Source organism: Syngnathoides biaculeatus, chromosome 2 (assembly GCF_019802595.1).
Source record: "Syngnathoides biaculeatus isolate LvHL_M chromosome 2, ASM1980259v1, whole genome shotgun sequence".
Classification (NCBI taxonomy): domain Eukaryota; kingdom Metazoa; phylum Chordata; class Actinopteri; order Syngnathiformes; family Syngnathidae; genus Syngnathoides; species Syngnathoides biaculeatus.
The window spans coordinates 40,228,361-40,241,801 of record NC_084641.1 but is presented as its reverse complement, the minus strand read 5'-3'; the positions used below and the strand labels follow the sequence as shown (position 1 = coordinate 40,241,801).

The 13,441-nt window shown below is 42.0% G+C and overlaps 1 protein-coding gene across 1 annotated transcript in view; it reads left to right on the top strand.

The window, feature by feature from the left end:
- The first annotated feature begins 406 nt into the window (after positions 1-406).
- Positions 407-13,441, top strand: part of kpnb3 (karyopherin (importin) beta 3) — a 35,926-nt gene continuing 22,891 nt past the window's right edge. Inside the window, exons 1-4 of the mRNA XM_061804840.1 lie at positions 407-593; positions 10,269-10,349; positions 10,703-10,895; positions 10,988-11,090. Of these exons, the coding sequence (XP_061660824.1) occupies positions 516-593; positions 10,269-10,349; positions 10,703-10,895; positions 10,988-11,090 (455 nt within the window). The 5' untranslated portion in view covers positions 407-515. The remainder of the gene's footprint in view (positions 594-10,268; positions 10,350-10,702; positions 10,896-10,987; positions 11,091-13,441) is intronic.

The window sequence follows — 13,441 nt, the reverse complement described above, 5'->3', positions numbered from 1 at the left end:
ATGTTGCATGTTTTTGTTATGTGGGAGACCGGAGTGCCCGGAGAAAACCCTTGCAGGCACACGGGGAGAACATGCAAACTCCACACAGGTGGGTCCGGGATTGAACCCGGGACCTCAGAACCGTGAGGACAACGCTTTACCATCTGATCTTTTATATTATATTATATTATATTATATTATATTATATTATATTATATATATTATATTATATTATATTATATTATATTATACGCATCTATTGTTGTTTCTATATGGAACTGTTTTTCCCGCGATTTGTTCCATTTATTTGCGAATGAGAAAGGGCACTCACTTTTCAGTGTCGACTCTGTCCAATAGTCGAGAAGACTTCATTTGAGCCAATAGCGCGCGTGTATTAGCCATTTGATGGCAAATGAGTGTTGAGCACAGTTGCTAGAATAAACCAATGGGATGCTAGTAGCCTTGTGCGACCAAAAGCTGGGACTGCCGGGCTCAAGTCTCCGCGTCTCCACCCGGCCACTCTTTTTGGATCTGCAATGGCGGAACAGCAGCAATTCTACCTCTTGCTGGCTAACCTGATGAGCCCTGACAACAACGTTAGGAAACAATCAGAGGCAAGGATTTAACCGTTCTAGTCATTTTCACATGTGTTCTTGTACCCAAGCTAACCGCCCCGCTAGTGCGTCAGGTTTGGTATCCCACGTGCAATCTGATCCAGCAGTGGCTAGTGGTCAGCTAACACTGCAATGCTAACCCCCTGACCATGGTGCGTAGTTTTGTGAGCGAGATTAAGCTCCGAAACAGGAGTCTTTATTCGGACATTGGCAGACCTACAGATGTATGCATACCTCTGTGTCGTTGCCAGTGGCTTAGGTTGGGTATAAAATATCCTGTTAAGGGTGAAGAGTGTAAAATCCCCAGCTGGGAAGGAAGCTAGGCGCGTTGAGCTCAGAAAGTACAGGAAGTAGCATGGAGCTCCATAATGCAAGCTACTTCCCTGTGGCTAACCTTTCTTAACATATGGTTGCAGCATTTTTCAACGACTGTGAGGGTCATTTTTTTCCCGATAAGGACGTTCACAAATTGCATTAATTAAAGATGTTGCGTTAGGATTGACCAAGTATGCAACACTGTCTCTCTCGTGTGTGTAACTGGTGAATACGTCGTACTTGTTTGTTACCCAGAGACACTTTGTGCAAAAAGGACCTTGCTGAAGTCATTCATCCACCAAATTTATCTTCATCTCGACTGGCTTGTTCGGTTTGAGTCATGCTGTCATCTTTACGTTTTTGTTGAATGACGTCGCGCCAAAGCTTTGTTACGAGAGTTGTCTTCTGCAGTACCCAATTTTTTTCCCTCGACATATTGGGGGTCCTTTTTTCTTAAAAAAAAAAAATAATAAGTCACGGCAATTAAAACTCCCGACTTCTTTAAAAATCTCCTGCCTCAATGCTAACACTCACCGGATTACGTTTTCTTTTGAGCCACCAGTGTGCATCGTGCACAATCTACAGCAGTGATTCCCAAACAGTGTGCTAGGGTACATAAGTGTGTCGTGGGAAGTTATCCAATTTTATGTTATTGCTAAAAAAACACATTTATTCCAAGAAATAATGTCTTTATTCATCTATTTATGCAAGTTAGGCACAATGACAGACAGAACAAAAAAAAATCCTCTTCTATTCGATGGCAAGAAATACATACAGTAATTAATTGATACATTTTTAGTGAAATTTCCTTTTGTTGGTGTGCCGTGAGATTTTTCAATTGTAAAATATGTGCCTGGGGTCTATAAAGGTTGGAAATCACTGCGCTACACCACTGTGTGGCCCTTTGAATGCCATGCAATGGGAAGTGCTGAAGAGTCACTTAAATCTGGTTTACCTCATTTTTAAGAGGCATTGGTCATATATTGTAGTGGTCAATGTTTACCTGTGTAAAGGGTCATTAATTTTTGTGTTGCTGTGAAGGTTTTAAGAACACTAGACAGAAAATGGGTTAGCTGTTCCAATTGGTGGTGTAAGAAAAAAGTTTTCTCTTTCCTGTGGGAGTGTGAGCTGTCATACAAAAGTAAAGAGGGCTAGTTCTTTTGTGAATATGTTCTTCCAGACAGATTCATCCTCCAAAATTTGAGTCTGCGCGCATTGACATGGGCTTGATTTCACTGTAGGTCCGAGTGTCCAACTCAGATTTAATGCCTCCTAACTGATTGTTTCTTTTCCTGGCCCAAATTGGGGCAGAGGTGGCACCGTTCTGCGAATGTCATATTTGCATGTTTTAACTTTAAATCATACTTTACGTAAATGTAAAAAAATTACAGGAATCCCGTTTGTTAAACAGAAGTGCATTGTCTAGTTAAATATGGCCCTGTTAAATTTGTTGTTCAATTGTTCATTTCACGGCTAGAGACAATATTTCTCTCCATTTAATGAAGGATACTTAGGTGCACCTTGTAGTTGAGTGTCTCGTCTGGCCCTTTTGATGGTCACTTTTCAGCAGAGGTCCATGTGCCTTGCTACTGGCAAGGTTTTGTACTACCAGAATACTTTTCAATGCTACATGGTAAAATGGTGACATCACAGAGAACTTGATGTCTCAAGAATTGGGTGGGGGGACAAGATAAAATTGGTCAGGGAGGCTTAAGTTCAACATTGACGGAACTGCTGGAGTTTCTGGCACGGGCTGGCTGTTTAATACATGAGACAATCTCCTTTTGTTTTTTTCATACAGGTGGACAACTCTTGCTACCATTCTGCTAAATCAAGAAAAACTCTAGACTTTTGCCAACACGACAAGCCAACAGACACGTGTGTGCCGTGGTATCACGCTACTTGTGCGAAGACCATGGAAATATATAGGAATACTGCATCCTACGTAAAAGCTTGTGCTGTGTCACTGAAACATGACTATATTAATTGTATAGTTGTGCTATCAAAATATTGCCAATATTTATGGCCACTGCTGCATAAAGATACCCTTTTTGACATACTGTCACATCAAGCCAGTGGCCACTTTGTGCAGCCGCCACGTGGCTGCTCATCAACATCAGCTCAAACGTAGTTTGACGATGCCAAGTTAAGTTGGGTCAAAATCATCCTCCACATAATTCAATACCTTTCTCATCATTTCTTTTAATGTAGCATGCTGTGGTTTGGCAGTTATAACATTACTTCTGCTCACCCTTTTGGTGGTTAGAGTAACCATAGCTCCAGGTATGTATGGAGAGGACTCAATATGGGTCAAACGCATGCATTCAGTGTCGCAGTTCGTTTCTGGGTAATCTGTCTTAGGCTTTCTCTAGGTCCACAAGGACACAATGTAGCTCTTTCTGACCTTCTCTTTACTTTTCCACTAGCATCCTCAAGGCAAATAATGCATCTGTGGTAATCTTTCATGAAACCATTCTGTTGCTCGCAGATACTTCTGTCCTGAGTCTCGCCTCTACCACTCTTTCCCATAACTTAATTCTGTGGCTCATCTTTATTCTATAGATCCCACAGCTCTGAACATTGCGTTTTTTTTCTTAAAAATGGGAATGAGCACACTTTTCCTCCATTCTTAAGTCCTCTTCTCGCCTGCTGTTCTGTTGAATAAGTTGGTCAAAAACTCAACAGCCACCTCTCCCAAATGCTTCCATATCTCCACAGGTATGTCATCAGGACCAACTGCCTTTCTATGTTTCATCCTTTGTAGTTCCTTTCTAACTTCCCCCTTACTAATTATTGCTACTTCCTGGTCCTTCACATATCTCTTCTTCTCTTCCTTTCCTCATTTTCTTCATCAACTTCTCAAAGTATTCTTTCCATCTATTTAGCACACAACTGGCACCAGTCAACACATTTCCATCTCTATCCTTGATCACCTTTACTTGCTGCACATCTTTCCCATTTCTATCCCTCTGTCTGGCCAACCTCCAGAGATCCTTTTCCTCCTTTCATGTCCAACCTGGTGTACATGTAGTTATACCTCTTGTTTAGCCTTCGCCACCTCTACCTTTGTCCTATGTCGTATCTCAATGTATTCCTTTTGCCTCTCCTCAGTCCTGTGTCCCACTTATTCTTCGCTAATCTCTTCCCTTGTATGACTTCCTGTATTTTGGGGTTCCATCACCAAGTCTCCTTCTCCCCATATATGTTCGAACCGGAGTTGAACCCAACACAAGTACAGCATTCGGCGAGACCTGACCAAGTTGACGTGGTACTTCGCACCACAAAACATAGACTGCTAGGTGCCTCATGAAATCTACGTACACCTTGACGAAATAATCAAAATAAAACATGTTTAAACGTCTGATGCTGCTTGCACACAACAGTGAGTCGTTTGTTGGTGGTGTTGTACTTGTGACTGAGTCGGCTGTAAACAAAAATCGAAACCTTCGATATTCTGCGGTTAAAAACCACATCTATAGTATGCTCTTAGTTGGACAGTACAGTACACTTACATTTAGCCAGTGATTATCGTTATTTAAACTAAACTAAATGATCAGTAGTTGTAGCTAACAGCCATATACATAGAAATGTCATTTGTATCTGTGTTAAAAGGACATAAGGGGCAAGTTATAAATTTCACATCGTCCATTTCTTAATTGTTGTTAAGGTAGCTTTGCATACATTCAAGTTCGTCATGTTTTCACTCTTAAGTCAGAAAATAATGAATGAATAAATGATAGGGCTTTACGCCACAGTGGCATTATTTCAGCCTTATCTTGGTGAGCAAAAGATAGCAATGAAATACAACTTTGTGCTTAAAACAAACCAAAACTTTATTTTAATTGATTATATTTTTTTACCCAGGTGTAAATGTGGAAATTGCCATCCAATGCCTTCCCAGAGAGAATGCCACTGCTATAAGGAAATTACAAAAACCGCCCAGAAGTTGGATGGAACCGCCTTGGCTTGCATTAACCACGAAGGTTTTCACCCAGTATGCCAAAACGCATTTGTATTGGAGACAGCCTGGCATATCTTTCAATACCATTATGGCAGAAAGGCCTTCACAGGAGATAAAAAATCTTGAAAAATGATCCCGAATAGCCAAGTTTTTGCTTAGTTTTGTGTACTGGCTGCTGAAAGGTGGTGGTGCTTGGGCGTCTCCAGAGGAAGTCGTTTGGTCCGCATCCACACAGAGGGTCCAGAGCTCTTCCTGGCGCTAATTTATTTCATTTCTAGTCTGAGAATTTTTAAAATATTTTTTCATGATATTTTAGCTACACTTGTATGATAGACAAATCAAATACATTTCCTCTGGATTTGACTTAATCTTCCTACCCACCACCTGAGTCATCCTACACACCACCATTCTATGCTGTCCAGCTACACTTTCCCCTACCACTACCTTTTAGTCAGTAATCTTCAGATTACATCGTATACACAAAATATTATCCACCTGCGTGCTTCTACCTCCACTCTTTTTGGTCACCTTATGTTCTTGCCTCTTCTGGAAAAAAAGTGTTCACTACAGCCATTTCCATCCTTTTTGCAAAGTCCAGCACCATCATGCATGACTGACCACACCCATATATTTTTCAAATGTGAGTGGCTGCTGTACTTATCATTACTTCTTAATTGCCCCCGTTTCCTTCACCAACATGTTGATTCAAATTTGCGTCAGTCACAACTCTCTGTCTGGGATGTTAAGAATGACTTCATCGAGTTCCTTCCAGAATTTCTCTTTTTCATCTCTAGTCACATCTAACCTATGGGGCATAGCCGCTAATCACATCATATATAACACACTCAATTTCAAATTTCAGCCTCATCCCGAGACCTGATATTCTTTTCACCTCCAAGACATTCTTCACCAGCTCTTCCTTTAAAATTACCCCTCCTCCATTTCTCTTCCCATCTACTTCATGGTAAAATAATTAAAATCCTGCTCGTTAACTTTCTAGCCTTACTATTTTTTCAACCTGCTCTCTTGGATGCACAATATATCAACCTTTCTTCTAATCATCGTGTCAACCTCCTGAGCTTTTCCTGTCATAGTCCCAACATTTAAAGTCCCTACACTCAGTTATAGGCCCTCTGCATTCCTCTTCTTCTGCTGACGAATCCGGTTTCCTCCTCTTCTTTGTCTTCGACCCACGGGAGCTGAATTTCCACTGACGCCCTGCTGGTTAGCGGTGCCGGGGGGTGGGCGCTGTTAACCCGGGCTACGACCGATCCGGTATGGTATTCTTTAGATGAACTCTCATATTTGTTTGGCACAGTTTTACGTTGAATGCTCTTCCTGACGACACCCTCTGCGTTTATACGGGCTTGGGAGCGACAGATTGCACCGTCTTGTGCCCCCATCGGGCTGCATATGGAGTGAAGAGTCAAAAATGTAACATCTGGCATTAAAAATGGCACATTTGATAAAAAGAACATCCAAAAAGCGAAGCATGGTGATAGTCTGGGGCTGTATTACTACCTCAGGACCAGGACATTTTGCTGTGATTTGATGGAACAATGAATTCAGCTCTGTGCCAGAAAACTCTGAAGAAAGTCCGGCCATCAGTTTGGGCCGTCAACCTCTAGCACTCCTGGATCATGCAGCAGGACAACGATCTGAAACACACTAGGAAGTCTACCTCTGAATGGCTCAAAAAAAAGTATTTGAGAGGCTAAGTTAAAGTCTGGATTTAAATCCAATTGAAATGCTGTGTTGTGACCTTAAACGGGGCGTTCATGCAAGAAAACCCTCCTATATGGCGGAGTTGAAACAATTAAGCAGAGAAGAGTGGGACAAAATTCCTCCAGAGACCGATGAAACACTTATCACAAATGCTTGATTTCAGTTCTTTCTGCCAAGGGTGGCACAGCCAGTTATTACGTTCAATGAGCAAGTATTTTTTTCACAGAGGGTTAGAAATGTTAGAATTTTTTTGTGCCTTGATTAAAATGTGTTTGTATTTGCTTGGATTGAGTGATTTAAAATTGGTTTGATTTGAAATCTTTGTGTGTGTGATCTCCTTTTCCTTTCAGCTTGTCTCGGTAGGGGTCGCCACAGTGTCTCATCTTTTGCCATCTTAGCCTATCTTCTGCATCTTCCTCTCGAACCCCAACTGACCTCATGTCTTCCCTCACCACATCCATAAACCTTCTCTTTGGTCTTCCTCTCGCGCTTTTGCCTCGGAGCTCCATCCTCAGAACCCTTCCACCAATATACTCACTCTCTCGCCTCTAAACATGTCCAAACCATTGAAGTCTGCTCACTCGAATCTTGTCTCCTAAACAGCCAACTTTGGCTGTCCCTCTAATGAGCTCATTTCTGATCCTATCCAACCTGCTCACTCCGAGCGAGAACCTTAACATCTTCATTTCTGCTACCTCCAGTTCTGCTTCCTGTTTCTTCGGTGCCACCGTCTCTAATTTGTACATCATAGCCAGCCTCACCACTGTTTTGTAAACTTTGCCCTTTGTCCTAGCAGAGACACTTGTGTCACATAACACACCAGACACCTTCCGCCAGCTGTTCCAACCTGCTTGGACCTGTTTCTTCACCTTTTTACCACACTCACCATTGTTCTAGATTGTTGACCCCAAGTATTTGAACTCGCTATCTTTCCTCCCTGGAGCCCCACTCTTCCCCCTCCACTTTTCTCATTCACGCACATATATTCTGTTTTACTTGGGCTAATCTTCATTTATCTCCGTTCCAGTGCATGTCTCCATCTTTCTAATTGTTCCTCTGCATGCTCCCTGCTTTCACTGCATATCACAATATCATTTGTGAACATTATGGTCCAAGGGGATTCCAGTCTAACCTCATCTGTCAGCCTATCCATTACCACTGCAAACAGGAAGGGGCTCAGAGCTGATCCCTGATGCAGTCCCACCTCCACCTTAAATTCTTCTGTCACGCCTAAGGCACACCTCACCATTGTTCTGCTGCCATCATACATGTCCTGTACTATTTTAACATACTTCTCTGCCACACCAGACTTCTGCATGCAGTACCACAGTTCCTCTCTTGGTACTCTGTCATAGGCTTTCTCTAGATCCACAAAGACACGATGTTGCTCCTTCTGACCTTCTTTATAATTTTCCACTAGCATCCTCAAGGCAAATAATGCATCTGTGGTACTCTTTCTAGGCATGAGACCATACTGTTGCTCGTAGATACTTACTTCTGTCCTGAGTCTAACCTCAAATACTCTTTCCCATAACTTCATTGTGTGGCTCATCAACTTTATTCCTCTATAATTCCCACAGCTCTGAAAATTGCTTTTGTTCTTAAAAATGAACTAGAACACTTTTCCTCCATTCTTCAGGCATCTTTTCACCCGCGAGCATTCTGTTGAATAAGTTGGTCAATAACTCCACAGCCATCTCTCCAAATTGCTTCCATACCTCTACCGGTATGTCATCAGGACCAACTGCGTTCCCATTTTTCATCCTTTGTAATGCCTTTCTGACTTCCCCCTTAGTAATCATTTCCACTTCCTGGTCCTTCACACTTGCCTTTTCAACTCTTCCTTCTTTCTCATTTTCTTCATTCATCAACTTCTCAAAGTATTCTTTCCATCTATTTAGCACACTACTGGCACCAGTCAACACATTTCTATCTCTATTCTTAATCACCCTTACCTGCTGCACATCCTTCCCATCTCTATCCCTCTGTCTGGCCAACCTGTAGAGATCCTTTTCTCCTTCTTTCGTGTCCAACCTGGTGTACATGTATTCATATGCCTCTCGTTTAGCCTGTGCCACCTCTACCTTTGCCCTACGTCGCATCTCGATGTACTCCTTTCGCCTCTCCTCAGTCCTCTCAGTATGTCACTTCTTCTTCGCTAATCTCTTTCCTTGTATGACTCCCTGTATTTTGGGGTTCCACCACCAAGTCTCCTTCTCCCCTTTCCTACCAAAAGACACACCAAGTACTCTCCTGCCTATCTCTCTAATTACCTTGGCCGTCATTGTCTAGTCTTCCGGGAGCTTCTGCTGTCCATCGAGAGCCTGTCTTACCTCTTTCCGAAAGGCTGCACAACATTCTCCCTTTCTCAGCTTCCACCACATGGTTCTCTGCTCTACCTTTTGTCTTCTTAATCTTCCTACCCACCACCAGAGTCATCCTACACAGTACCATCCTATGCTGTCGAGCTACACTCTCCCCTACCACTACTTTACAGTCAATAACCTCCTTCAGATTACATCGTCTGCACAAAATATAATCCACCTGCATGCTTGTACCTCAGCTCTTGTAGGTCACCCCATGTTCCTGCCTCTTCTGGAAAAAAGTGTTGACTACTGCCATTTCCATCCTTTTTGCAAAGTCCACCACCAATCTGTCACTCAAAGTTCATTTCCTGCATGCCATACTTACCCCCATCACTTCTTCATCGTCCCTGTTTCTTTAACCAACCATTGTCCATTACAATCTTCACCAATCACAACTCTCTCGCTGTCTGGGATGCTCAGAACTACTTCATCAAGTTCCTTCCAGAATTTCTCTTTCAACTCTAGGTCACGTCCTACCTGTGGGGCATAGCCGCTAACCACATTATACATAACACCCTCAATTTCAAATTTTAGTCTCATCACTCAATCTGATACTCTTTTCACCTCCAAGACATTCTTAGCCAGCTCTTCCTTTAAAATAACCCCTTCTCCATTTCTCTTCCCATCTACTCCGTGGTAGAATAATTTAAACCCTACTCCTAAACTTCTTGCCTTAGTACCTTTCCACCTGCTCTCTTGAATGCACAGAATATCAACCTTTCTCCTAATTGTCAACCAACTGTCATAGTCCCAACTTTCAAAGTCCCTACACTCAGTTGTAGGCTCTGTGCATTCCGCTTTTTCTTCTGACGATGGATCCGGTTTCCTCCTTCTTTTTCTTTGTCTTCGACCCACAGTAGCTGAATTTCCACCGACGCCCAGCAGGTTAGCAGTGCTGGGGGCGGGCGTTGTTAACCCGGGCCGCGACCGATCTGGTATGGGATTCTCTAGATGAACGCTCATATTTGTTTGGCACAGTTTTTACGCTGGATGCCCTTCCTGACGCAACCCTCTACATTTATCTGGGCTTGGGACCGGCCTACAGATTGCACTGGTTTGTGCCCCCATTGGGCTGCATTCTTTGTGTGTGATGTGCAAAAAAAAAAACCAGGAAGGGGTTGTATACTTTTTCACAGCACATTTGCAAGATGTCAGTTTCTGATCTGAAGAATCCCTTTTTTTTTTTTTTTTTTTTGCATAACTGCATATCTCAATTGTACCACTTTGGGCCAAAAATAGAAACATAAGTCACTGCTGTAAATACAGCTGTGCAAGCCTCTCTCCAAAAGTTGTCTTTTGTGTTTCCAGGAGACCTACGATGCAATCCCTGGACAGACAAAAATCACGTTCCTGCTTCAGGCTGTCAGAGATCCATCTGCTGCAGAGGAGGTCTGGTCACATCTGTTACAGATCTGAGGATATAATGTGCATCTGTTGGATATTTTGGTGACTTGTGTATTATTCTCACACTGGGCATAATTGCAATGGGATATAGCTTTGGTTTTGGGGCACTTGTTGATTCCGAGACTGCCAACTACTTGGTCCCCACAGCTACCACATGTTATTTGTACCTCGAAGCAAGTATTTTTAGTCTTGTAGGAGAAGTCCATTTTCTGGTCCCTCCAGGGAAGATCCTCCTTCTGATTACTGTAGATTACAAAAGGATTGGCGATGTCAAAAATTTGGGAATTAAAAAAAAAAAAAAAATCATCAGGTGAGCGGTTTTGTTCGATCTTCCCCAGGTCAGACAGATGGCAGCAGTGCTTCTCCGACGGCTCTTGTCATCGTCCTTTGAAGAGATCTACCCAGGCCTCACACTTGACATGCAGACAGCCATCAAAACCGAACTTCTGACCAGCATCCAACAGGAGACTTCAGCAAATATCTGCAAGAAGGTCTGCGACATTGCAGCAGAGCTCTCTCGTAACCTTATTGGTAATATTTGAACATATTCTCAATCTTGAGTTAAAAAAAATCGCATGAAAAGGTAATTTTACAGGTTTAGATCATGTTTCTTTTAAATCTAGATGATGATGGGAACAACCAGTGGCCAGAGGTGCTCAAGTTCCTTTTTGACTCTGTCAATTCAGACAATGTGGGCCTGCGAGAAGCTGCACTGCACATATTCTGGTGAGACACTATTTAGTGTATTGACCACCGCTTCCACCTCCAAATTTGTTTACATTTTAGTGTTTTGTACAACATTTTAGGCATAGGAGGAATATTTCCTCCCTGGATCTGTTTCACTGCTGAAGTGTATCACCTTGTTCTTCTTAAAGGGGAACTAAACTTAATTTTATTATAAATATGTATATCTGAATATGTATACTCTGTTATTTAAATTCCTGAAGGATACAGATGGGTACTAAAATGTTTTAATATTGAGGGGAAAGTGGATTTATTTGTTGTTTCCAAAAGTGAAACTTGTACATGATGTGCTAAACAAATGCTCTGCTCCTCATCTTGATGAAAGGAAGGAAGTGGCATGGTGTACATTTGAACAACCTTAGTTTTAGGAATTTGAGCTGCTGGAACTGCAATTTTCAGGTAATCACCTTAGTGGGCAGATTTTTTTTTTTTTTTTTTTTTTTTTTTTTTTTTTCCCATTTTTAAACTCCTTGAGGGAAAAGCAGCTCACTGGCTGTTGCAAGCGTAGCTATTCTAGCCTTTAATCAATTACTAATAGTTTTATTTTTTAGCAATTGAACATGATATTTAGGATGTTGGTGAGTTCGTTTATGGCAATAGCACATTACCATAATAAACTGCAATCAATACAGCCTCCAGGCAAGACTGTAAGCATTAGTTACCCGTCAGATGCCGCCAACGAACCGCTAGGACAAACTTCAAAATAAAAGCCTAATAAAGCATTGCTACGCAATGTTTTATTGGAAGACCGGCAACGTCTGTCATGTTACCATGACTTATTGTTTGAACAATCATATTAGCAGTTGGCTTGACTCAGACTTTTTGACAGAAAGCTGAGGTTGATTATATGGTTTGAACGCATGATGGGTGTTGGGGTATACAGTGAAGAAAATAAGTATTTGAACATCCTACTTAGAAACCATGAAGGGGTCTGAAGTTTTCATTGTAGGTGCATGTCCACTGTCAGAGAGATCTAAAAAGAAAAATCCAGAAATCTTTTTTTTTTTTTTAAACTATTTGTGATACAGCTACAAATAAGGATTTGAACACCTATCTGCTAGAATTCTGACCCTCAAAAACCTGTTTGCCTTTAAAAGTCCACCACACTCCATGTATTATCCTGAGTCAGATGCACCTGTGTGAGGTCGTTAGCTGCATAAAGACACCTGTCCACCCCATACAATCAGTAAGACTCAAACTAGTAACATGGCCTAGACCAAGGAGCTGAAGAAAGACACCAGAGACAAAATTGTACAACTCCACACGGCTGGAAAGGGCTGCAGAGAAATGGCCAAGCAGCTTGGTGAAAAAAGGTCCACTTTTGGAGCAATCATAAGAAAATTGAAGAAGTTAAGCATGACGGTCAATCTTAAATGTGTGGAGCCCCATGCAAGATATCACCTCGTGGGGTCTCGATCCATAGAAAGGTGTGGAATCAGCCCATGACTACACAACAGGACTTGGTCAATGACCTGAAAAGAGCTCGGACCACTGTTTTCAAGGTGACTGTTGGTAATACACTAAGACGTCATGGTTTGAAATTCTGCATGGCACAGAAGGTTCCCCTGCTTAAACCAGCACATGTCAAGGCCCATCTTAAATTTGCCAGTGACCATTTGGATGATACAGAGGAGTCATGGGAGAAAGTTTTGTGGTCAGGTGAGACCGAAATGGAACTTTTTGGTCATAATTCCACTAACTGTGTTTAGAGGAAGACAACTGAGTTCCATCCCAAGAACACCATCCCTACTGTGAAGCTTGTTGGTGGTAGCATCATGCTTTGGGGGTGTTTTTCTGCACATGGGACAGGAAGACTGCACTGTATTAAGGAGAGGATGACCACGGCCATGTATTGAGATTTTGGGGAACAACCTCTTTCCCTCAGTCAGAGCATTGAAGATGGGTCGTGGCCAGTCTCCAGACCTAAACCCAATAGAAAATCTTTGGAGGCAGTTGAAACTCCGTGTTTCTCAGAGACAGCGCAGAAACCTTTCTGATCTAGAGAAGATCTGTGTGGACGAGTGAACCAAAATCCCTCGTGTGTGCACATCTGGTGAACAACTACAGGAAACATTTGACCTCTGTAATTGCAAACAAAGGCTACTGTACCAAATATTAACATTGATTTTCCCCAGGTGTTCAAATACTTATTTGCAGCTGCATTACACAAATCGTTAAAAAAAATCATACATTGTGATTTCTGGATTTTTCTTTTTGGATTATCTCTCACACAGTGGACATACACCAGTGATGAAAATTTCAGACCCAGTATTTCTAAGTGGGAGAACTTGCAATATAGCAGGATGTTCAAATACTTATTCTCTTCACTGTAT